General features: G+C 37.7%; 1 protein-coding gene across 7 annotated transcripts in view; it reads right to left on the bottom strand.

Moving 5' to 3' along the window:
* Nucleotides 1–26,227, bottom strand: part of UBAP1 (ubiquitin associated protein 1) — a 69,967-nt gene that overhangs the window by 25,385 nt on the left and 18,355 nt on the right. For 2 of the 7 annotated variants that reach the window (XM_059889090.1, XM_059889093.1), the window contains exon 2: nt 21,364–22,115. Coding sequence is in view for 1 of the 2 variants with exons in the window: in XM_059889093.1 (XP_059745076.1) it covers nt 21,364–21,394 (31 nt within the window). In the remaining variant the exon portion in view is untranslated. 7 annotated transcript variants of the gene reach the window in all.

The raw sequence follows: 26,227 nt of genomic DNA, 5'->3' as shown, positions 1-26,227 counted from the left end.
ACCCGGGCCCCCTGCACGCACTGGGAGTACCAAATCTTAGCACCTGGACCACCTTTGTACTGTTTTAATTTTGTAGAAAATTCCAAAAACGGGAACCTTCCTGGCAATTCAGTGGTTAAGACTCCATGCTTCCACCGTGGGGGCCAGGGTTTGATCTCTGGTCAGGGAACTGAGATCCCACAAGCTATAATTCCACAGGCTGTGTGTGCGGTGCTGCCTCCCCCCTCCAAATTCAAAACACCAAAGAGGAAAATCCACAAAACCACACACCTAGCTTAATACTATCTTTGCACTTTGCCCCTACATAAGCAGTTACAAAGTTCTTCTCTTGCACAAACAACCTGAGTTCTTCAATTTAAAGTTTATTTACCTTGATGCAGTGTTTATACATTTAACTTAATACATAAGAATAATGAATTTACAGTATGGTCTCTACCAACTGCATTACATATAGTACAATGAAAAGCATCATACTCAAAATGATCTACAGGCATATCCTATTCTACTGCAATTTAATTTACTGCACAAATCAAAGGTATACTCAACCTTACATTGAGCAAGTCTAAGGAGTGAGGCGCCATTTTTTCAAAAGTATTTGTTCACCTCACATCTGGTCACATTTAGGTAATTCTCACACTATTTCAAACTTCCTCATTATATTTGTCATAGTGATTAATGACCTTTGATGTAGTAATTGTTATGGCATTTTTTAGCAATAAAGTATTTTTTAATTGAGGTATACATATTGTTTTCTTAAATGATGCTATTATTGCACACTTAACAGGTTACAGGGTAAACATAACTTCTCTATGCACTGGACAACCAAAAACCTGTGTGACTTGCCTTACTTTGATATTTGTCTTCTTTAGTGGTCTGGAACCAAACCCACAATATCTCCAACATATGCCTTTATTTTCCACTTAAAGTTTTTTTTTTAAAGAAGGCAAGAACATCACACCTATCATGTGAAAAATCTTCAGAATAATTAAATCTGTACAGGATTTAAAGAAACTGACAAGTTGATTTTAAAATTTACATGTAGAACTTCCCTGGTGGTACAGTGGGTAAGACTCTGCCCGCCAATGCAGGGACACAGGTTTGATCCCTGGTCTAGGAAGATTCCACACGCCAAGGAGCAACCAGGCCCCATGGACCACAACTACTGAAGTCCATGCTGCAACTATGGAAGCCCATGTGCCACAACCTGAGAGAAGCTCCCACCTGTCTCAACTAGAGAAAGCCCACACATAACATAATGAAAAGCCTGCATGCCACGAGGAAGTCCCAGCACAGCCAAAATTAAAAAAAAAAATTTTTTTTTACAATCAGAAGGATAATAAATTAACTCCCTTTAGTGAGGGGGGAAGAAAGCAGCTACCAAACAAACAGAACAAACCACTTCCAATAACCTATTCCTGATTCTAACTTAGCCAAGGCCATCTCACAGAGGTAGTTCTACAGCTTATTTCACACCCCAACTTATCTGTCCTACACTGATTAGAAAGTCATGCTATATACTGTCCTGATATTCAGTGACCCAGCACTGTAGGTAGCGTAGGTGTCCCCACGTTAACACCTACTACTAGCCAGCAAGTGTCATTCAACAGTAGTGTTAAATGTCAACAGCAAACAATTACCACGCCATTTCCATTACTCATAAAAAGTTACTGGTTAGTTAACTGCTATGGACTTAACCACAACACTGAGTAGAAGATAAAGGTTGTGCTCAACCCCATCAAGGATAAAAAGTATTATGGAAAAAGTACGCACTCGCAGATTTAAAAGAAGCTATATTTTAGAACATGTGAAAAGAAAAACATTGGAAGAAAATACATTAAAAATATTTAAAATGGTTGCCTCTAAGTGGCAGCACTGGGAATAATTAATAAAATTTCTCTACAGTTTCTGAACACTCTATGGCAAGCAAGTACTAATTTTATAGTGTCTTTAAAGCTCTACTTTAATAGTATCAATTTCCAGTATGATGTTGGGATGAAGCATTCTGGTTGCCATTTTTACTAGTTAACAGAATTAATAATTTTAAAGTATATGGATCATCAATTTTCAAAGAACCAACAAACCATACTGAAAATTATTTAACTTTTTTTGGATGAACCGAGGACTTCATAGAACCTTACAGGCTTCAATATCATCATAATGTACCTAAACCACAATAATACAGGGAGACTTTTAAACCTGGAAGCAAGATTCTTGGCAGCCTCAATCTTCCCACAGAGGCACAGACCAGAAATGCATTTTTTTCTAAATCTCTGTTGAAAGCAGGAGAATCTAAGTGTCTAGATACTCACAGAGAGGTGCAGGAAATTAGTGTTTTCATGTCTGTTCCTAATATTTATTGATATTGTGGGATATCAGCTATTTGAAGAAGCAGCTGTTTTTGAGCGGTAAATGGCTTAGCAGAGGCTCTGATTTTTTTTTTTTTGAGGCGATGGTTTAATAAATTATTTTGTGAATAAGCTAACATCAGGAATGTCTTAAAGCAGTTCCACCAAATTTAAATGAATTTTTAATGACTTCTTTAAAAAGGTTCGACCAACAACAACGCACAGAATGGGAGACGATGATCTGCAAATTTGATCTGCAAATCATCTATCTGATAAGGGACTTTTATCAAGAATATATAGATAACTCTACACTTAAACAACAGAAACAAATAACCCAATTAGAAAGTAGGCAAAAGAATCTGTATAGTCAATTTCCCGGAGAAGATATACAAATGACTAAGAAACACAAGGGCTGCTGCTGCTAAGTCCCTTCAGTCGTGTCCGACTCTGTGCAACCCCACAGACGGCAGCCCACCAGGCTCCCCCGTCCCTGGGATTCTCCAGGCAAGAACACTGGAGTGGGTTGCCATTTCCTTTTCCAATGCATGAAAGTGAAAAGTGAAAGTGAAGTCACTCAGTCATGTCCGACTCTTAGTGACCCCATGGACTGCAGCCCACCAGGCTCCTCCGTCCATGGGATTTTCCAGGCAAGAGTACTGGAGTGGGGTGCCATTGCCTTCTCCGAAGAAACACATGAGAAGATGTTTAACACATCGTTATTCACCAGTCAGGGAAATGCAAATCAAATAACTATACCCCACCCCATTAAAGCACACATATTATCAACAACAAAGCAAAATTTCTCTTAAAGTAAGAAAAATAATTGAAAATTAAAACACCATACCCCTTTATTACTAGATAAACAATTAGAAAGTATTAAATAAACAATAAACAATTTAAAATTCTTTAAAGTTATGCCTTAATAAGGTGATAAAACATAGATTATCTAGGGGTCTTCTTTAAATATTAAAATAGCTCACTGAATGCAACTCCGATTATATTTTTCACAAACCTTAAGAATACGAGAAATTCATCCATATTTGGTCACTTGAAGAATTTTTCTAATGTCTGCTATGCAGTCAATCTCTGAAGTATCAGAAGTATTTTAGGGACTTTCCCAGCAGTCCAGTGACTGCGACTCTGGGTTTCCAGTGCAGGGGACACAGCTGGATTCCTGGTTGGGGAACTAAGATCTCACAGGCTGTACAGCATGACCAAAAATAATTTTTCTTTAAAAAAAGCATTTAATAGCTACTTGGGATCAACTTTCTTCTTCTGGAACATCTGAGCAAAATCAAGTGCTATGTGTGTGTGTATAGAAGCTTCCACATAAACTTCCTATATTTTAATCATAAGCACTTTTTTGTAACATTTTCCTATAATCTAAATGTTCAATCATGGAAATTATTAAATAATTGGAAATTAAAAAATATTTGTGATGGCATGAAGAGTATTCACTAAAAGCATATGAATGATGGGAAATAAATTTTAAATTGTTTTTACAAGTTGAACTGAATTACTTTTACTATGTAAAAAATGTACACAAAAAAAGACTGAAAAAAATAAAAGTTGCCCCAAATGCAAAATTATAAATGCTCCCAGGAGACAATAAATTCATAAGCAATCATAAATTTCCACTAAAATAAATATAAATGCTTCTATTAAAGGAAAAGTAGAAAGCAGAACAACACATTTTTAATTCATAAACTTTACAATAAAGTGCAGCACTCCCTCATATGGCCAAGAATTAAAAGCAATGTTCTACTTTACTAGTTGAGTGCCATTTCAGTTCAAATGCTACAGGAAGACAACCTAGTAATTTAAATTTTTGAATCACTGATGGAAGACATCTAAGAACAAAGAGAGATGGGGAAACAGGTAACAAGAAGAGAAATAACTGGAGAGAGACAAGGAGCTAGAGGGCAAGAGGCATAAGAGATAGAGTAAGGAATGGAAAAAGGGAAAGGCGAGGATAAGTGAAAGGAGGTAAGGGTAGGAGACCAGGAGAAGAAAAACATTTTAAACAAGCCCCAGTCAGCTGCATAAGGGGAAGAAAAAGCCCAAGAGCAATTTAATATTAATGTCCTAAATTTCTTTCTTTTCTTTCTTGTACCATCATCAAATTACTACTACAAGAAATTACACTCTACAAACAGCTTCATAATACACAGCAGCAATTTAATCACTCAGTAAGCTATCCCAGTCACACACAACAATATGAGCTATAATCATCAGGAGTTTCCCAAGATACAAATTAATCAGGAAATTCTCCAACTTACAGAAAAAGATGGCTTTGGGATCCAGCAAATTTCCAGTCTGAAAACAAAGTTAACACCTATACAACATATATAAGACAAAAATCACAAATGCAGGGGCCTTGGCAGTCTGGTGGTTGGGACTCAAGTGTTTGTGACTTCTCGTTTTCACGGCTGAGGGTAGAGACTCAATCCCTGATCAGGGAGCTAGGAACCAATATGCCATGCGGTATGGCCAAAAAGAAAAAAAAAAAAAAAGCACACATGTAAATGCCATTTAAATGTCAATAACAGGCTACCCTATACTCATGACAAAAAGCTTTCTTCTCTCTCAGGTCTCAGAGATATTGTGGGGCCCTAGCTTTTCTCATGGGTAAAATAGGGTAGTAGACTGAATAATCAACCAAATCTAAATGTACTATAGATCTATAAAAGTAGAATTATGGGAAATTTTTCAAGATGTCCTTTCCATTATAGGGGACTGGAATGCAGAAGTAGGAAGTCAAGAAACACTTGGAGTAACAGGCAAATTTGACCTTGGAGTACAGAATGAAGCAGGGCAAAGGCTAATAGAGTTTTGCCAAGAGAACGCCCCGGTCATAGCAAACACCTTCTTCCAACAACACGAGAGAAGACTCTACACGTGGACATGACCAGAGGGCCAACACAGAAATCAGACTGATTATATTTTTTGCAGCAAAAGATGGAAAAGCTCTATACAGTCGTTAAAAACAAGACCTGGAGCAGACTGTGGCTCAGATCATGAACTCCTTATTGCCAAATTCAGACTTAAATTGAAGAAAGTAGAGAAAACCACTAAACCATTCAGGTATGACCTAAATCAAATCCCTTATGATTATACAGTGGAAGTGAGAAATAGATTTAAGGGACTAGATCTGATAGATAGAGTGCCTGATGAACTATGGACAGAGGTTCGTGACACTGTACAGGAGACAGGGATCAAGACCATCCCCAAGAAAAAGAAATGCAAAAAAGCAAAATGGCTCTCTGAGGAGCCCTTACAAATAGCTGTGAAAAAAAGAGAAGCAAAAAGCAAAAGGAGAAAAGGAAAGATATAACCATTTGAATGCAGAGTTCCAAAGAATAGCAAGGAGATAAGAATGCCTTCCTCAGTGATCAATGTCTTCCTTCCTCAGAGATCAATGCAAAGAAATAAAGGAAAACAATAGAATGGGAAAGACTAGAGATCTCTTCAAGAAAATCAGAGATACCAAGGGAACGTTTCATGCAAAGATGGGCTCAATAAAGGACAGAAATGGTATAAACCTAACAGAAGCAGAAGATATTAAGAGGTGGTAAGAATACACAGAAGAACTGTACAAAAAAAATCTTCACAACCCAGATAATCACGATGGTGTGATCACTCACCTAGAGCCAGACATCCTGGAATGTGAAGTCAAGTGGGCCTTAGGAAGCATCACTATGAACAAAGCTAGTGGAGGTGATGGAATTCCAGTTGACCTATTTCAAATCCTGAAAGATGATGCTGTGAAAGTGCTACACTCAATATGTCAGCAAATTTGGAAAATTCAGTAGTGGCCACAGGACTGGAAAAGGTCAGTTTTCATTCCAATCCCAAAGAAAGGCAATGCCAAAGAATGCTCAAACTACCGCACAATTGCACTCATCTCACATGCTAGTAAAGTGATGCTTAAAATTCTCGAAGCCAGGCTTCAGCAATACGTGAACCGTGAACTTCCAGATGTTCAAGCTGGATTTAGAAAAGGCAGAGGAACCAGAGATCAAATTGCCAACATCTGCTGGATCATGGAAAAAGCAAGAGAGTTCCAGAAAAACATCTATTTCTGCTTTACTGACTATGCCAAAGCCTTTGACTGTGTGGATCACAATCAACTGTGGAAAATTCTGAAAGAGATGGGAATACCAGACCACTTGACCTGCCTCTTGAGAAACCTGTATGCAGGTCAGGAAGCAACAGTTAGAACTGGACATGGAACAACAGACTGGTTCCAAATTGGGAAAGGAGTATGTGAAGGCCGTATATTGTCACCCTGTTTATTTAACTTATATGCAGAGTACATCATGAGAAACGCTGGGCTGGAAGAAGCACAAACTGGAATCAAGATTGCTGGAAGAAATATCAATAACCTCAGATATGCAGATGACACCACCCTTATGGCAGAAAGTGAAGAACTAAAGAGCCTCTTGATGAAAGTCAAACAGGAGAGTGAAAAAGTTGCCTTAAAGCTCAACATTCAGAAAACTAAGATCATGGCATCCGGTCCCATCACTTCATGGCAAACAGAAGGGGTAACAGTGGAAACAGTGTCAGACTTTATTTTTCTGGGGTCCAAAACACTGCAGATGGTGATTGCAGCCATGAAATTAAAAGACACTTACTCCTTGGAAGGAAAGTTATGACCAACCTAGACAGCATATTAAAAAGCAAAGACATTACTTTGTCAACAAAGGTCTGTAGTAGTCATGTATGGATGTAAGAGTTGGACATCCAAAGAAAGCTGAGTCCCTTGGACTGCAAGGAGATCCAACCAGTCCATCCTAAAGGAGATCAGTCCTGGGTGTTCATTGGAAGGACTGATGCTAAAGCTGAAACTCCAATACTTGGCCACCTGCTGCAAAGAGCTGACTCATTTGAAAAGACCCGGACGTTGGGAAAGACTAAAGGCAGGAGGAGAAGGGGACGACAGAGGATGAGATGGTTGGATGGCATCACTGACTCAATGGACATGAGTTTGGGTAAACTCTGGGAACTGGTGATGGACAGGGAGGCCTGGCGTGCTGCAGTACATGGGTTGCAAATAGTCAGACACAACTGAACTGAACTGTGACCTCAGAGAGAGAAAAAAAGAATAAATCAGAGGTTTCTAGACCAGTAAGAATACTTGAAAACACACAAATGGTTCTAGGTAACAGACTTCATAGAGGTGTAATATAGCTGTTTTACTTTACTGACAAATAAAGAATGGAATTCATGACAGATAGCAGAGGAGGCCTCAGTGAGGACAGACTGATTTAACAACTGAACTGGAAGTGGACAGCGAAGAGAGAGGACAGAAGTAGCCGTGTGGCCTGACCATGGCACTGGGGTGGGGGGGGGCGGGGGTAGGTGGGCAGCAGGGCAGCATTGGGGGAGTGGCGGAGTGAAGCAAAGGGAACTGCACCCTCATAGCTGAGGTCCTGGTCACAGGAAGCAGCTAGCTAGGCAAACCTGCCTCTGGCCCCTGACACAGGCCCTTCAATTCGGCTCCTTTTCCTTGGGGCTGCAGACACTGTGGCCTTCTCCCAACTTCTCTCCTGTCTGGCGGTCTGGCTCCTCTGCTGAGCTGTCAGCGGATTCCTAGAGGGCCCCAGCTACCAGCCTGAGCCATACCTGTCCAGATCTGCCTGGATCCTGAGAGCAGACAGCCTCGAGCTAAAACCAGACCCCTGCTGTATACACATTCTGTGAAGAATAGCCTGGGGTCTTCCAGAAGAAATAATTATTTAACATTTTTTTTTTTGAGGGGGAGGAGCCACCAAACACACACAGGTGGTCCAAATATGTCTTCATATTAATAGAAAGGCAAAGGAGAAACATTTTAAAGTACTCTCCCCTGAGGGCAACCTGGGCAACCTACAACCACCAAAGGGCCCAAGACTAAGAGACTCAAATTTTGCCTCTGTTTTGTGGTCAAGTTTCTGTCTAGCTGTAAACAAAGATGAAAACCAAAAAATTTTTAAAAATGAAAAAAAAAAAAAAAAAAGAATGCAATCCATGATGAGCTAACGTTACAAAATGCCTCAAATAACATAGCATCAGCACTCATAAAGCACAAACTATAAGAAGAAAATAGGTAGAAATACATAATTTGTTAGATAAGTCTAACATATTATGTCAAAAGTACCCTGAAAGCAGAATATACCTTTTTAAGCAGCCACAGAACACTATACAAAAAACTTGAGTAATTATTAGGCCACAAAGAAAAATCCAATGAATTTCAAAAGTCAACAGTAGTACAGCCCATAGTCAAAAGGCAAAAAGTTATAAATTACATCAGAAAATAAAAAAGCCCTACTGCCTGAATTTCTAAACTGTCTCTTAGAGAAATCATGGCTGAAAGAGGGAACCAGAAGGGAATTCCCTAGCAGTCCCATGGTTAGGACTCCGTGCTTCCACTGCTGGGGGCTCAGGTTCCGTCCCTGGTCAGGGAACTAGGATCTTACAAGCCATGTGGCACAGGCAAATAAAAGGCAATCAAAAATAAAACACAAAAGATAGCGACAATGAAAATACTACAGTTAAGAACCTACATACGATACGTGGCTAAAGTGGTACTCAGGAAAATCTATACCACATAGCAGTACTCAAAGAGGAAAACTCACAGCATGAGAACTTAGGGAAAACACAAGAGTGCAAACAGCAAAGATATGGGCAGAAAATAATCAATTAAAACTCAGAAAAACATATCAACTACATAAATCCAAGAGCTGATTCTTTGGAAATTAAAACCATCCACCTAACGTAATTTTAATGGGGGATGGGGGGAATATGTACACAAAACAGAGGAAATTAAAATAATCCCAAATCATTGCTTTGTTCACCTGCTTTCAAATACATTTGACAACCTGGATAAAATAGATGATTTTCTAGAAAAATATTAACTATCAAAACTGACCACAGAAGAGGCAGAAATCAACATAGAACCAAAGAAGAAATTGAAAAAATTATCAAAGCACTCTTGCCACCCAAAAGAAACCTTAGTCCAATGATTTTAATGGTTGGAAAACAGAAAAGTTTCTAATTTTTTTTAGAAGACTACTGGGACTTCCCTGGTGGTCCAGTGGCTAAGACTCCATGCTCACCAATGCAGGGGGCCTGGGTCAGAGAACTAGATCCCACACACCAAAAGTGAAGATCTCACATGCTGCAATGAAGATCAAAGATTCCACATGCCACAACTAAGAACCAGTGCAGTCAAATAAATAAATACATGTATATATTTTTTTAAAAAAACAGGACTATTGATTCCATAAAAGAAAAAACTACAGAATAATCTCATGTATAAATACAGATTTAAAAATCCTCAAAAAATGAGAATTTATAGGAAAACATCATGTCCAAGTGGGATTTATGCTATGAACACAGGACAGTTCAATGTTAGGAATCTGTTGATGTAATTCACCATATATTAAAACATCTAAAAAGAAAAATCACATAGCCATCTCCTTAATGTAACATTAAAAATAGTAACAAAAATCATCTCACTCAGTACCAAAGCCAGAGAATACTAACTAATGGAGAAACTATACAAAGATTCCACTAAGCAAAGGAACAAGACAAAGATGTCCATTATTACAACTGCTATTTAACATTAGATAGAAGGAATAAAAGGTATAAAAGTCAGAAGACAGACTTCCCCAACGAGGTCCAAAAACTGAAAAACTATTACAAACAAGAGAATACAAAAAGGTGTTACTTGGTACAAAATTAATATTCTGAAACAAAGAGCCTTCATACATACAATGATCAGATAAGAAGTACAATGGAAGCAGGATGTACCATAGGAGATAAGACAACAAACTGCGGAAATTTCTTAAAGAGATGGAAATACCAGTTCATCTTACCTGCCTCCTGAGAAACCTGTATGCAAGTCAAGAAGCAGCAGATAGAACCGAACATGGAAAACGGGCTGGTTCAAAATTGGAAAGAAGTATGTCAAAGTTGTATATTGTATCCTGCTTATTTATCTTATACGCAGAGTACATCATGTGAAATGCCAGGTTGGATGAATCACAAGCTGGAATCAAGACTAGAAGAAGAAATATCAACAACTTTAGATTGCAAATGATACCACTGAGATGGCAGAAAGGAAGACGAACAAGCCTCTTGATGCAAGTGAAAGAGGAGAGTGAAAAAGCTGGCTTAAAACTCAACATTAAATAAACTAAGATCATGGCATCTGGTCCCATTACTTCATGGCAAATAGATGAGGAAAAAATGGAAATGGTGGCAGATTTTATTTTCTTGGGCTCCCAAATCACTGTGGATGCTGACTGCAACCATGAAATTAAAAGACGCTTGCTCCATGGAAGAAAGGCTATGACAAACACAGACAGCGTATTAAAAAGCAAAGACATCACTTTGCCAACAAACTCTGTGTAATCAAAGCCATGGTTTTTCCAACAGTCATGTTCAGATGTGAGAGCTGGACCATAAACAAGGCTGAGTGCTGAAGAACTGATGCTCTCAAACTGTGGTGCTAGAGAAGACTCCTGAGAATCCCTTGGACAGCAAGGGTATCAAACATGTCAATCCTAAAGGAAATCAACACTGAATATTCATTGGAAGGACTGATGCTCAGGCTGAAGCAACAATACCTTGGCCACCTGATGTGAAGAGCTGATTCATTGGAAAAGACCCTGATGCTGGAAAAGATGGAGGGCAGGAGGAAAAGGGGATGAGAGAGGATGAGATGGTTGAATCGCATCACCAGATCAATGGACATGAGTCTGAGCAAACTCCAGGAGTTAGTGAAGGACACGGAAGCCTGCTGTGCTGCAGCCCATGGGGTCACAAAGAATCAGACATGACTTAGGCACTGAGCAACAACAACAAAAGGAAAAACACTAAAGCTATTAAGACACAAAAAGAGACTTAAACAATTGCAAAAAAAACACAATAATCGTGGCTAAAACATACAACATCATTAAGATCAATTCTTCCCTAAGTTGCTGTATTAATTTGGCATGATGCAAATTAAAACTGGAATCTTGTTTTTGTTTTTTTAAGAAGACAAGCTGATTTTAAAGTTCATATGAAAATATCAGTTAACAATAGCCAAGAAAATTTCAAAGAAAATAATAAATGGAGAACAGCCTATCAGATATTAAAATACTTATTACAAGAAACAACACTTAAAGCTGTCCTGTACTGGCACATAAACAGATCAATAGAAAAGAGTAGAAATCCCTAAAAATATCCATTTTTAAGGCATTTTTAAATATGCCATTTAAAATCTGTCAAGTGATGAGACAACCAATTAGCTACCTAGAAAAAAGTTGGATTCTCATCTCACACTTCCATACCAAATTCCAGACAAAAGTACAGTATTGGTATACAACTGCCCAAATACATAAATCCTATTTTCACTCTATACAGAAAGCTAACAGCCAAAAATAACTTTCTGAAGCTTAAAATCCAATGTAATGCTTGCTTCATGAAAAACTTCAAAAACAAAGGTTATTTTTAAAGGCAAGTTGTTGACTGTACAAGGTTTTTCACTAATTTCTCTTGCAATTGAGGTTTTCACCAAAGCTACTAATCACGTAGTATACTAAAGACTTTAAGAAAAGCAAATAGTGGAGTGGGAGGGAGGCTTAAGAGGGAGGGATATATGTATACTTATAGCTGATTCATGTTGTTTGAAGTATGGCAAAAACCAACACAACATTGTAAAGCAATTATCCTCCAATTAAAAATTAAAGAAGAAGAAAAGCAACTAGTGATTCAGTGCAAAGTTCATTTCACACAGTTTAATAAACACTGATTATAGTTAAACATGAGCTTGCTAAAATTTAAAAAGCAACAAGCAGAGACTTCTTTGGCAGTCCAGTGGTTAAGACTGTGCATCCAATGCAGGGATGCAGGTTGAATCCCTGGTTGGGCAAAGAAGATTCCATATGCCCTGCCATGCGGTTAAAAAACAAAAAGCAGTAACTAAAAAGATAATACAGTACTGTCAAGACAAATTACTGACCCAACCTGACGTTATCAGAACTGCAATTAAGAACTCTACCTAATTCCAAAATGGGTCAAAAAAAATCCAAACAAAGATTTTCCTGGACTCTGGATGCCTCTTAATCCTCCAAACATCTAGCACAGCATCTAATCTTTAGTAGAGGTGGCTTTTCATATCTTCTTGCCCTCTCAAACTTTCTGAAAATATGATAATTCTGTATCACTAACTAATACATAATCTGGTAATGTAACCAGACAAAACATTGCCCTTAAAATCAAAAAGTTAAACAATGATTTCCTATAGTTACCAATAAATAGTATGAAATTATTAGGTCTATGAGACTAACATATGTAAGAACAGAAATGTATTGACTAGCTAAAACTTATGTATTGGAAGTGATAACATAAATCATTAGTCAATTAAAAATTTCAAGTCAGTATCTTAGCCAATTCATTAAATTCACTTAAAATGGTTTCCTCTACGTAATTTAGAGTTGTGAGTAAGAGCTCAATATCCCAAGAGGAAATACAGCCACAAACCTATCCCATTAAATTTTTTAAACTGTGAATAAAAATTAACTGGGAAAAAATAATTTCAAGAAATTGTTGAGCCAAAATATCATCTGGAACCTCGCTGGTGGTCCAATGGTTAAGATTCTGCCTGCCAACACAGGGCAATCATGGGTTCAATCCCTGGCCCGGGAAGATTCCACATGCCATGGAGCAACTGAGCACATGTTCTGCAACCACTGAGCCCGTGTGCCACAACTACTCAAGTCCATGCACCAAGAGCCCGTGCTTTGCAACAAGAGAAGCTGCCGCAGTGAGAAGCTCATGCACTGCACCTAGAGAGAAGCTTCCACATGCCATTGCTAGAAAAAGCCTGTGCACAGCAACAAAGACCCAGCACACCCAAGAATAAATAAATAAAAAAAAACACTTGGGTTCTAGTCTCACTTCTTTCATCAATTTGGGATGGTTTGGAATCAGTCAAAACTTCTGAAAGAAAGAAGGAAAAAAAAAATTCAGGGCTTCTTCTGTAAAAAGAGAAGCCTGGAGTAAATGATCTCTGATAATCTTTTCAAAACCTTTAAGGGTCCAGACACATACTTTTATAACTTTGTACTTCAATCATTTTTACAGTCATATATATATAAGGGGCTTTCCTGGTGGCTCAGATGGTAAAGAATTTGCCAGTAAAGGAAAATCTGACAGTAAAGAATCTGCAACACAGAAGACCCCAGTTCGATTCCTAGGTTGGGAAGATCCTCTGGAGAAAGGATAAACTACCCACTCCAGTCTTGGGCTTCCCTGGTGGCTCATTCAGTAAAGAATCTTCCTGCAATCCAGGAGACCTGTGTTTGATCCCTGGGGTGGGAGGAGCCCCTAGGAGTAGGGCATGGCAACCCACTCCAGTATTCCTGCCTGGAGAATATCCATGGACAGAAGAGCCTGGCAGGTACAGTCCATGGGGTTGCAAAGAGCTGGACATGGCTGAGCGACTAAGCACAGCACAACATACATATATACATAATACATATACATATATATATATATGAAAGATATCAGAAGATTTCACATTCTTAGTTATGAGGGCACATAAAAACATGTAATCACTTGTTGAGTCTATGACTCAGTAAGTGTACACAGTCCACACCCATGTTTTTCTGAAGGAGAAAATGCTTACTATTTGACACTAATAATACTATTTCACTCTACAAAAAGCCAACACAAAATAACTGGCTAATATAAAATACAAAGCAGCTAATTATCATACCAGACGCTATTAATCTGACCTGAGAGAAGTAATCACAAACATAACTTTTCGTCCTTTCAGCAGTCTTCACACTCAGTGGATTACATCAGTCTGACTATCCCAGTCATGTGAAATCTGAATGATTTTTTTCCCATAGAAACAAAGAAATAACAGAGCCTTGTTCCCTAAACTTAAGAACTCATACCCTCAGGGGAACACTGTGCAATAACAGGGAACAGATAAAGATGGCGCAACATCATAGACTATCAAGGATCTGAGGTTAGAAGGTTAGGGTTGCTAAGTAATTTCACAGGCAAATAAAACACCTTTATGTAAATATAAGTACCAGAATAATTTTATTTAAAGTTCTATCAAGTCTTTAAGAAAATAATTATTCCAACACATAAATTATTCTAATGCATAAAATGGAAGCAGAAAAACACAGCTCTGCAGTTTAGTTTTATACAGGATTTATTTATTGCCTAGCTTTCTCCCCTAGGCTTTAAGCACTGCAAGTACAAGAACCACTTTGGTTTTGTTCACTATTTCACCAAACATACTGCCTGTGAGTAGTGCTCAATAAGTACCTATTGAATGAATGTTGCCAAATTTCCAAGTTATGATATGAGATTAGCATAATACTGACACCAAAACTTGACCAGGAAAGGAGAAAAACAAGAAAATAAGAAACTAACCTATGCGTGGGTGCTAAGTTGCTTCAGTTGTGTCCAACTCTTTGCGACCCCATGGACTGTAGCCTGCCAGGCTCCTCTGTCCATAGGATTCTCTAGGCAAGAATACTGCAGTGGGTGGCCATGCCCTCCTCCAGGGAAACTTCCCTACCCAAGGATCAAACCTGGGTCTCCTGCATTGCAGATTCTTTACGTCTGAGCCACCAGAGAAGCCCACATATACTTATCACTAATTTCTAATTAAAACAGTAGTAAACTGAATTAATAAACAGCAGACTCCTGGCTGAAGGATATTTTTCAGGAAAAATGAGTGTTGACTTCAACACAAAATTTCAAAGGAGGAAAAGAAAAAGGAAAAATAGAAAGGAGGAAATCTGTAAGTTAAAAAAGAGAGGGTAAGAGATAAATCTAAAGCAGTCACAATATACAGATTTCTTTATTTGGATACCAGATCCCAACCCAAATAAACTGAGAAAAAAAGACAAAACAATTGAGAAAATATTAACACCCACTGGACATATGATAATATTAAATAATAAGTTAAATTTTAAGGTAGGATAATGGTATCAGTTTTTTTTTTTTAATTCCTATCTTTCAGAGCTACACCAAAATATATTTACAATTAGAAAGCTGCATCTGGGATTTGTTCCAAAATAACTCTGAAGAGGACATGTACATGAAACAAAATCATTAATCATTATAGTAACTATAAATGCAGTATAATCTCTAAAATTTGTGAATCACTATACTGCGCACCTGAAATTTATTTTTTAAAAAAGGAACAAAAAAGATTAACAGCTATTACAGTTAGATCTACATTTATAAGTTTAGAACATTATAAAATAAAGAACTAAAACAAAAAGATGTTACTGCCATAGTTTAAAATGACAGAGGCTGCCAATAATCACATTTTAATTTTCTAAATTTTCTAATTTTAATTTTCTAAAACTATGCATTAAACCTAACTCATAATTGGCAACCATCATTATCAATAACCTATAGTTTTAGCAAATGCTAAAACTAGTGGGTTCAAGTTCCACATGAGTAACACGATATGTATATGGTCTCAAAGTATCTCCCCCCAATATATTTTTTATTAATTATAGTGGAGAAAACAGTAACTTTCTCTTGGCAGACACCACTATAACCAAGTGACCAAAACTGATTACCACCACCAGTAACAAGACAAACTGACACCTCCATATATGATATACTGAAAACACATCAGTTCTGCAGTATTCCTGCCAAAAATTAATCTATCATGAGAAGGTATCAAACAACCTGAATCTAATCATGAAGAAGTATCAAAACAAACTGATCTTGAGAAACATTCTATAAATGATCTGTACTGTAAAAATATGTCAAAATCATGAGACGAAGACTGAAAAACAATTTCAGATTAAATAAAGTCAATTTAAATGTACTACATGATCCAAGATGCTTTTCTGTTGTTTCTTAGATCCTAATATTCTAATTTCTTAGAATATTGCTGGACAATGGGTGACTCAATAACAGTTAATTTCCTGATTTTGATCATTAATATGTGGCTATGTAAGAGAACATTCTTATTTTTAGAAAGCACACACTGTAAAGCAGTACAAGCAATTATGGAAAAGATAGTATGTATAATGTAAATACAAACAGGACAGATAGATGACACAGGAGGAGAATAAATGAAGATAAAAAATATGAAACAGTTAGGTATCTCAGCAGAAGGTATACAGGAACTCTTTGTACTATTATTGAGAGTACTCTGATGAATCAGAAATTGTATCAAAATAAAAAAAAAAAAAACTCAATAAGCACATATATTTGCATGGTTTTTTTTTTATCAGGAAGGATTCATACCAAACTGTTAACAGTGGTTAGTTCTGGAAGAAAGTAAAAAGAAAGCTTTGATGTTCTGTTTTCTATACTTCTGTAATTTTTATTCTGGAGCTGAAAAATTCAGTAACTGAAACAAAAAGTTTACCAGAGGAATACAAGAGCAGATGTGAACAGGCAAAAGGAAGAATGAGCAAACTTGAAGATAGAGCAATGTCTACAAAAAAAGGAAAAAGAATAAGGAAAAGCAAACAGAGTCTAAAGGACCTGTGGTATGCCTTTAAGCATAACAACATCCCTTTACAGGAGTCTCAGAAAAGAAAGGACAGAAAGACTATCTAAAAATATAAAGGCCAAAATCTTTCCAGACGTGATGAAAAACATCAATCTACAAATCCAAGCAGCTCAATGAACTCCAAGTAGGATAAACTCAAAGAGATTCAAACCCAAACACATTATAACCAAACTGCTGAATGACTTTTAAAACCAAGAGAAGGAACTCATCATTTACAAGACAGCCTCAATACGATTAACAGCCAATTTCTAATAAGAAACTATGAAGGACAGAAGACAGTAGGATGACATATTTAAACTGCAAAATAAAACACTGTCAACCAAGAATACTGTATCTGGCAAAGACTGTCCTTCAAAAATGAGAGAAAAATTGAAATATTCTCAGATATATTAATCTGAAGGAGTATCTTGCCAGTGGACCTGGCCTATAAGATATGTTAAAAATGCTTCAGGCTGAAATGGCAGAATACTACACTAACTCAAAGCCCTAAGAAGAAATAAAGATTTCTGCTAAGGATACACAGGCTAAATAGCTTTTTTGGGTTCCAACTCCTCTTTTTTCTTGTACAGAATTTTTTTTAATGCACAAGAATTATTATAAATCTATGTTATTGTCCTTCTATGTCTGGTTTATGTCACTTACCATAATGTCCTCTAGGTTCACTCATGTTGTATATAAAGTTGCAGTCTGTGATAACAACATTTAAAAGGGATAGGATGGAACCATATAGGAACAGTCTCTATATGATACTGAAGTGGGTTATCAGTTCAAACTAGACTGTTAGAAATATAAGATGTTAAATATAATCCTCAAGAGAAATGAAAACATACACCCACATAGACAAAGTGAAAACAACCCATCAACTGATGAAAGGATAAATAAAATATGATATACCCACGCAATGGAATATTATTTGTAAATAAAAAAAATACTATGGCATTGTCAAACACAGAAAACATGCTGAATGTAAGAAGTAAGTCACAGAAGACTACATATTATGTTTTCATTTATGTGAAATGTCTAGAACAGGCAAATCCACAAACAAAGTAAATTAGTGGCTGCAAGGGCTGTGGGAAGAGAGTAATAGTGAATGAATGTTAATAGGCATTAGGCTTCTTTTTAGGGTATTGAAAACTCTCTGGAACATTTTCAATAGACTGCAGTGGTGGTTTTACCACACTGTGAAAATACTAAAAACCACTGAACTGTACACTTTTAATGAATGAGTTTTGTGCTATATGAACTATATCCTAACAAAGCTATTTTTTAAAATGCAGCCCTAAATACAGAAGAGGACAGAAGGTAGAAAAAACTACCACAATTAAAGTGTTTCAAGCTCAGGATCAATGGTTTTAAGCAGTTCCCAAATCTAACAAGACTTGCTCAGGAGAGAACTGAAATAATGAAAAAGAGAAATAAAACCTATAAGAGCCGGTACTGACCTCTTCCAATTCAAGAGGTAAGTACCAAGCAAAATGCACTTGTAAAAACTGAAATCTAGACACATCATAAAAATTTAGATCATCACCAGATTTTTAAAAATCTGAGTAACAAACAGCTTCCAGATAGATAGTGGTTATCTTCAAAAGAAAGAGTCAGACTAGCCTCAAGAACTTTCACTATCAACAGCTGAGGCTATAAAAGTATGGAGCTATTATCTTCAAAAAAATCTAATTAAGAATAGTTCTAAGGATTTCCCTGGTGGTTCAGTAGTTAAGAATCCACCTGCCAATGCAGGAGAGACAGGTTCAATCCCTGCTCCAGGAAGATTCCACATGCCACGGGGCAATCTTGTGGAACATGAACCTGTGTGCCACAACTACTGAGCTGGTGCTCTAGAGCACATGCTCTGCAACGAGAAGCCGCTGCAAGGAGAAGCCCACACACTGCAACGAGACAGTAGCTCCCCCTCGGCCCAACTAGAGAAAGCCCCACACAACAACAAAGACCCAGCACGGTCAAAAATAAATAAAATAAATAATAAATAAAATATAGTTCTAAAATTAGAATCCTAGTATCCAAATGAGTTGGCAATATGAAAATATTTCAACATCCAAAGACTGAAAATTCACCTTTCATTGATTTCTCCCTGAAAAAAGAAGTATCCAGATAAATAGTTCAGCAAAGCATAAAATTAATCTGAAGTAGGTGAAATGTAAAACATCAGAAAAGGCAGTGGGCAGGGACTTCCCTGGTGAAAAAATGGTTAAGAATTCACCATGCGATCCAGGAGACACAGGTTCGACCTCTGTTCAGGAACCAAGATCCCACATGCCAAAGAGCAATTAAGCCTCGAATTCTGAGACTGCAAACTCTGGAGCCCGCATACCACAACCAGAGAGTCCACGTACTGCAACGCAAGATCCCGAGTGCCACAACTAGGACCTATGCAGCCAACAAATATGTTTTAGAAAGAAAGAAAAAGCAGTGGGCAGATAAATCAGTAAAATATACTTAGTCTAAGGTAACTCCCAACATAAAAGTAATAGATCTGGAACTGAAACCTGAGATGACCTAAAATGGGAGAAATCTGAGAAAGGAAGAAGTAAAACAAACTTGCCTTACTGTAGAGATCACAAACGCAGCACACATAGATTCAACATATAAAAATTACACATAAAAATTTTAACAACAACCAACAGGAAAAAAGGAGTAAGATAAGCAAAGAATTCATCAAAAGGAAGAATGATTTTGAAAAACAAGAAAAAAAGGAAGGAAAACAGAAAACACAGAATAAGAATGAAACTAAATATATTTTTATTTATTTATTTCCATTTAAAAACAGCACTTCTTTATTTCAGAGGAAAAAAAAAAAAGACCCTCCCAACCCTTTCCAAAAAAACCCAATAATAATAATAACAATAATAAAAAATCCTATTAGAAACCATAAGGAAGCACTGAGAGTTTGAGTATTACATTCTTCAAGTATGCTGTTCGGATTTTTTTGTTTGTTTGTTTTTTTAAGTTGGTGACTATACACATCTTTTTAAAAAAAACCTTAAAAGTGCGGCCATGGGATTTGTTTAAAATTAAGTAGTTAGAGGGCTACTTCAAAATACTGTAGTAGGACTGTGCAGTAATCCTTGGGGTGTGATGTCCTCTTTCGTATCCTAGCAAAGGTTATGGGACCAGGCTCCAAACTGATCATATTTCCAGGGTTAGCTTGAGTGGCCAACTTGGGTGAGAAAGCCAGGGAGATCCATGTGTTCTTCCACGGACAAGGAAAATCCACCCCGAGCGCAGAAACTCAGACATGGAATGTGGTAGGACTTCACAGTAAAGTTAGTCTGGGACGGGGAGAGGTGGTGAGCCCAGACAAGGCAGGGTGTTAGGTTCAACTGGTTTCCCTAGTCAGGTGTTGGCGCATCTTTTTAGTGGGTTTTAGTGCAGTCCTTCAAGCCACAATTTAGAATGCCCTTCAGTGTGCTCCAGAGGGTGGGTTCATGTGAAAGGATTGTTTTCAGATTTGCATCCCAAGGAAAATCATGCTACATAAAAGTTTTCTACAGCAACAAAAGAGTTGAGTGAATCTGTTTACATTTAGAATAATGTTTTTTTTTTCTTCTTCTTCCTCAAAAGATGCAATTGCAATAGTATTTTTTAGATTTTATCCAAGAAGTTTTTTGGGCAACAATCTTGGATCACTTTTATGAAACTAAATATACTTTTAATCACAATTAATATGAAAAAATTTACTCCCTCTGTTCAAAGACCAATTTTCAGCCTGGGTTCCAAAAAGTATAAAAGATAAGCTTTTTAGAAAATGGGAACACACAGGCGAGGAACTGTTATGGAAAAGATAACAGTGTGTTTCAAGTCTAGGAAACAAAATCAACAAAGGCTCCTCATCCTTTGAAAATTATCAACTAACATATTTTGCTTCAGATTACTGCATGCAGCAATTAAGATAACAAAATTATTGGCAACTGTGATAAGGTCGGGAGAAGGCAATGGCACCCCACTCCAGTACTCTTGCCTGGAAAATCCCATGGACGGAGGAGCCTGGTGGGCTGCAGTCCATGGGGTCACTAGAGGTCAGACACGACTGAGCGACTTCACTTTCACTTTTCACTTTCATGCACTGGAGAAGGAAATGGCAACCCACTCCAGTGTTCTTGCCTGGAGAATCCCAGGGATGGGGGAGCCTGTGGGTTGCTGTCTATGGGGTCGCACAGAGTTGGACATGACTGACGTGACTTAGCAGCAGCAGCAGTGACAAGGTCTCTACTTCTAAAGCTAAAGGTACATTCATGTCTATGTTGACTTGTGAGTCCCTGAAAATCAAATAGAAAACCCTCTAAAAGATGTTTTTTAAAAGTTATAGTTTCAGCATCAGTTCAGTTCAGTTCAGTTGCTCAGTCCTGTCCAACTCTCTGCGACCCCGTGAATCACAGCACACCAGGCCGCGACCCCGTGAATCACAGCACACCAGGCCTCCCTGTCCATCACAAACTCCCGGAGTTCACTCAGACTCACGTCCATCGAGTTGGTGATGCCATCCAGCCATCTCATTCTCTGTCGTCCCCTTCTCCTCCTGCCCCCAATCCCTCCCAGCATCAGAGTCTTTTCCAATGAGTCAACTCTTCGCATGAGGTGGCCAAAGTACTGGAGTTTTCAGCTTTAGCATCATTCCTTCCAAAGAACACCCAGGACTGATCTCCTTTAGAATGGACTGGTTGGATCTCCTTGCAGTCCAAGGGACTCTCAAGAGTCTTCTCCAACACCACAGTTCAAAAGCATCAATTCTTCAGCGCTCAGCTTTCTTCACAGTCCAACTTTCACATCCATACATGACTACTGGAAAAACCATAGCCTTGACTAGATAGACCTTTGTTGGCAAAGTAATGTCTCTGCTTTTTAATATGCTATCTAGGCTGGTCATAACTTTCCTTCCAAGGAGTAAGCATCTTTTAATTTCATGGCTGTAATCACCATCTGCAGTGATTCTGGAGCCCAAAAAAATAAAGTCTGACACTGTTTCCACCGTTTCCCCATCTATTTCCCATGAAGTGATGGGACCAGATGCCGAGATCTTAGTTTTCTGAATGTTGAGCTTTAAGCCAACTTTTCACTCTCCTCTTTCACTTTCATCATGAGGCTTTTTAGTTCCTCTTCACTTTCTGCCATAAGGGTGGTGTCATCTGCATGTCTGAGGTTATCGATATTTCTCCTGGCAATCTTGATTCCAGCTTGTGCTTCATCCAGCCCAGCGGTTCTCATGATGTACTCTGCATAGAAGTTAAATAATCAAGGTGACAATATACAGCTTTGATGTATTCCTTTTCCTATTGGAACCAGTCTGTTGTTCCATGTCCAGTTCTAATTGTTCCATGTTCAGTTCTAACTGTTGCTTCCTGACCTGCATATATAGGTTTCTCAAGAGGCAGGTCAGGTGGTCTGGTATTCCCATCTCTTTCAGAATTTTCCACAGTTTATTGTGATCCAGTCAAAGGCTTTCAGCATACATATGTATTAAATCTTTTGAAACTCCTCTCAAAAATAACCAAAGCTCTACCACCCTCCAAAGAGTGTAAAAGTATTCCATTAAGTTTCTCCTCTCACCATCACATAAATTTTTTAAAAGTCATAAAAAGAATGAGAATACTAGCATATTTTATTTTAGGGTAAAAAATAAAACCACAGCAGATAAAAATGCCAACACAGTGAACTTTGTCCATTAGCAAAGTATTAATATTACCTTTTCATATCCATGTTGAATAGAAATACAAATCCTACCAGGTTATTGGACCCAAGTTGCTTAAATATAACATCCCAGTGTCTAACTTGAAATTTCCAACTACAGAGTCACAAATATGACATATTGGTTTGCTGTACTACAGAAATGGAAGCTTCTGTTAAAAGTATATTTAGGAAATTCCAAACATAAAGAATTTGCTTAATTTGCAGCATTTACATAATACAGAACTATTTCTAAGGCAAAGGTAAACGTAAGTTGTAAAAATCCTCATTCCCTAACACAATAATATTATGACTCTATCAACATGGTGTACAAATTATCCAACTATATACAAGCTAGTTAACTTACCTATAATGCAACTACTGTATATTATTTTCACAAAAATGAAAAACACTGACAACTGTAAGCAAGAACAGTGGTCTGGAAAACTACCTATATCACAATGAAACCATCAGTGCCTGGACCCATATTAAAAATCAGAATACCACTGATTTCAAATTTTAAACGTGTCAATTCTTTTCTAAGTCATAATCAAGAAAAAAACAGAAGAGAAAAAATAATAAAGACAAAAGTTGATCCTTTGCAAAGGTCAATAAAATTGATAAAACCCAGGCTAGGCTATTTAGAAGAAAACAGAACGACTGATTTCAGGAATGGAAGACTTCTGAACATCACTATAGATCTCATAAAGACTAAAAGAGAATATAATACAGAAACAATTTTATGTCAAAAGTTTGGCATTTTAGGTGAAATGAACCAATTTCACAAAAAACACAAACGACCAAAGCTCACCTGAAATGAAATAAATGGCCTCAATAGCCCTATACCTTTCAAAGAAACTGAATTTGAAGTTAAAAATCTTATAAAGAAAACTCAGGGCCCAGCTGGCTTTACTGGTGAAATCAGCTGTTCAACACAAACTCTTTCAAAATATTAAAGAGGAAGGAATAATTTCCAAATCAGTTTATAGGGCAAAAAATTATCTTGATACAAAAACAGCCAAGATATTACAAGAGAAAATGATAGGACAATATCCCTCCTAAACATGAATGCAAAAATTCTTAAAAGTTTAGTAACTCAAATCCAACAACATATAAAAGTATACTATATAGGGACAAAGTCGAGTTTTTCCCTGGAATGCAAAATTGGCTGCATATATTGGTTGAATATAATTTAAAATAATTGGTTGAATATCTATCTAAAAAATTAATCAGTGCACCGGCTTCCCTGGTAGTTCAAGGTAAAGGATCTGCCTGCCAAAACAGGAGACAGGTTCAATCCCTGACCTGGGAAGATCCCACATACCACCGAGCAACTAAGCTGGTGTACACAACTACTGAGCCCATGTGCCACACTACAGAAGCCCACATGCCCTAGAGACTGCGCTCTGCAGTGAGAAGCCACCGCAATGAGAAGCCCCTGCTCACCACAATTAGAGTAAAGCCTGAGCAGCAATGAAGACACAGCACAGCCAAAGATTATTAAATATAAATAAAACTAAAAAAACATTAATCAGTGAAATTCAACATACTGGCAAATTTAAAAAGAAAAATCACACAATTATCTCAAGAGACACAAAGTTCATTTAACAAAATTCAACACCCATTCCTGAAAACCTGAGTAAACTAAGAATAGAAGGGGATTTCCTCAACTTGATAAAGGGCATCTATTAAAAAAAAAAAAAAGCCTACAGTCTACATCATACCTAACAGAAAAGACTTTCCTTTTAAGTTCAGGAATAAGGCAAAGATGTCCACATTCCATCACTTTTATTCAATCTTGTATGCGAGGTTCTAGCCAGTACAAAAAAAAAAGAAGAAGAAAATAAACAAGAGACATCCAGATTGGAAATAAAACTATGAAACCTTATTCTGGACAGCAAGGTCTGTAGAAAGTCTAGTGGAATCTACAAAAGAATAACAGAACTAGTAAACTATACACAAGTTTAGCAAGATTGGAGAACGTAAGATCAATACGTAATTATTACATTTTATATCCTAGCAATGAACAATCAGAAGCTGAAATGTTAAAAATCACCACGTACAGTTTCAGTTCAGTTGCTCAATTGTGTCCGACTCTTTGCAACCCCATGGACCGCAGCACGCCAGGCCTCCCTGTCAATCACCAACTCCCAGAGCTTGCTCAAACTCATATCCGTTGAGTCAGTGATGCCATCCAACCATCTCATCCTCTGTCATCCCCTTCTCTTCCCACCTTCAATCTTTCCCAGCATTAAGGTTCATTTCAAATGAGTCAGCTCTTCGTATCAGGTGGCCAAAGTATTGGAGTTTCAGCTTCAACATCAGTCCTTCCAGGACTGATATTCAGGACTGATTTCCTTTGGTATTGACGGGTTGGATCTCCTTGCAGTCCAAGGGACTCTCAAGAGTCTTCTCCAACACCACAGTTCAAAAGCATCGATATTCTGGCACTCAGCTTTCCTTATAGTTCAATTCCCATATCCATACATGACTACTGGAAAAACCACAGCCTTGACTAGACGGACCTTTGTTGCCAAAGTAATATATCTGGTTTTTAATATGCTGTCTAGATTGGTCATAGCTTTTCTTCCAAGGAACAAGCGTCTTTTAATTTCATGGCTGCAATCACCATCTGCGGTGATTTTGGAGCCCAAGAAAATAAAGTCAGCTACTGTTTCCACTATCTCTCCATCTATTTGCCATGGAGAGATGTAACCGGGTGCAAAGACCTTAGTTTTCTGAATGTTGAGCTTTAAGCCATCTTTTTCACTGTCCTCTTTCACTTTCACCAAGAGGCTCTTTAGTTCTTCTTCACTTTCTGCCTTAAGGGCGGTGTCATATCTGAGGTTATTGATATTTCTCCAGGCAATCTTGATTCCAGCTTGTGCTTCATCCAGCCTGGCATTTCACATGATGTACTCTGCATATAAGTTAAATAAGCAGGGTGATAATATATAGGCCTTGACGTACTCCTTCCCTGATTTGGAACCAGTCTATTATTTCATGTTCAGTTCTAACTTGACCTGCATACAGATTTCTCAGGAAGCAGGTAAGGTGGTCTGGTATTCCCATCCGTTCAAGAATTTTGTACAGTTTGTTGTGATCTACACAGTCAAAGGCTTTGGCATAATCAATAAAGCAGAAGTAGATGTTTTTCTGGAACACTCTGACTTTTTCGATGATCCAACAGATGTTGGCAATTTGATCTGCCTTTTCTAATCCAGCTTGAACATCTGGAAGTTACAGTTCACATACTGTTGAAGCCTAGCTTGGAGAATTTTGAGCATTATTTTGTTGGTGTGTGATGTGAGTGCAACTGGGCAGTAGTTTGAACATTCTTTGGCATTGCCCTTCTTTGGGACTGGAATGAAAACTGACCTTTTCCAGGCCTGTGGCCACTGCTGAGTTTTCCAGATTTGCTGGCATATTGAGTGTAGCACTTTCACAGCACTGTCTTTTAGATTTGAAATAACTCAACTGGAATTCCATCGCCTCCTCTAGCTTTGTTCATAGTGATGCTTCCTAAAGCCCATTTGACTTCGCATTCCAGGAGGTCTGGCTCTAGGTGAGTGATCACACCATCGTGGTTATCTAGGTCATGCAGATCTTTTTTGTATAATTCTTCTGTGTATTCTTGCCACCTCTTGTTAATATCTTCTGC

Source organism: Bos taurus, chromosome 8, assembly GCF_002263795.3.
Source record: "Bos taurus isolate L1 Dominette 01449 registration number 42190680 breed Hereford chromosome 8, ARS-UCD2.0, whole genome shotgun sequence".
Lineage (NCBI taxonomy): Eukaryota > Metazoa > Chordata > Mammalia > Artiodactyla > Bovidae > Bos > Bos taurus.
Note: the sequence above shows the minus strand (reverse complement) of the source record. Positions and strands in the feature narration are given on the sequence as shown.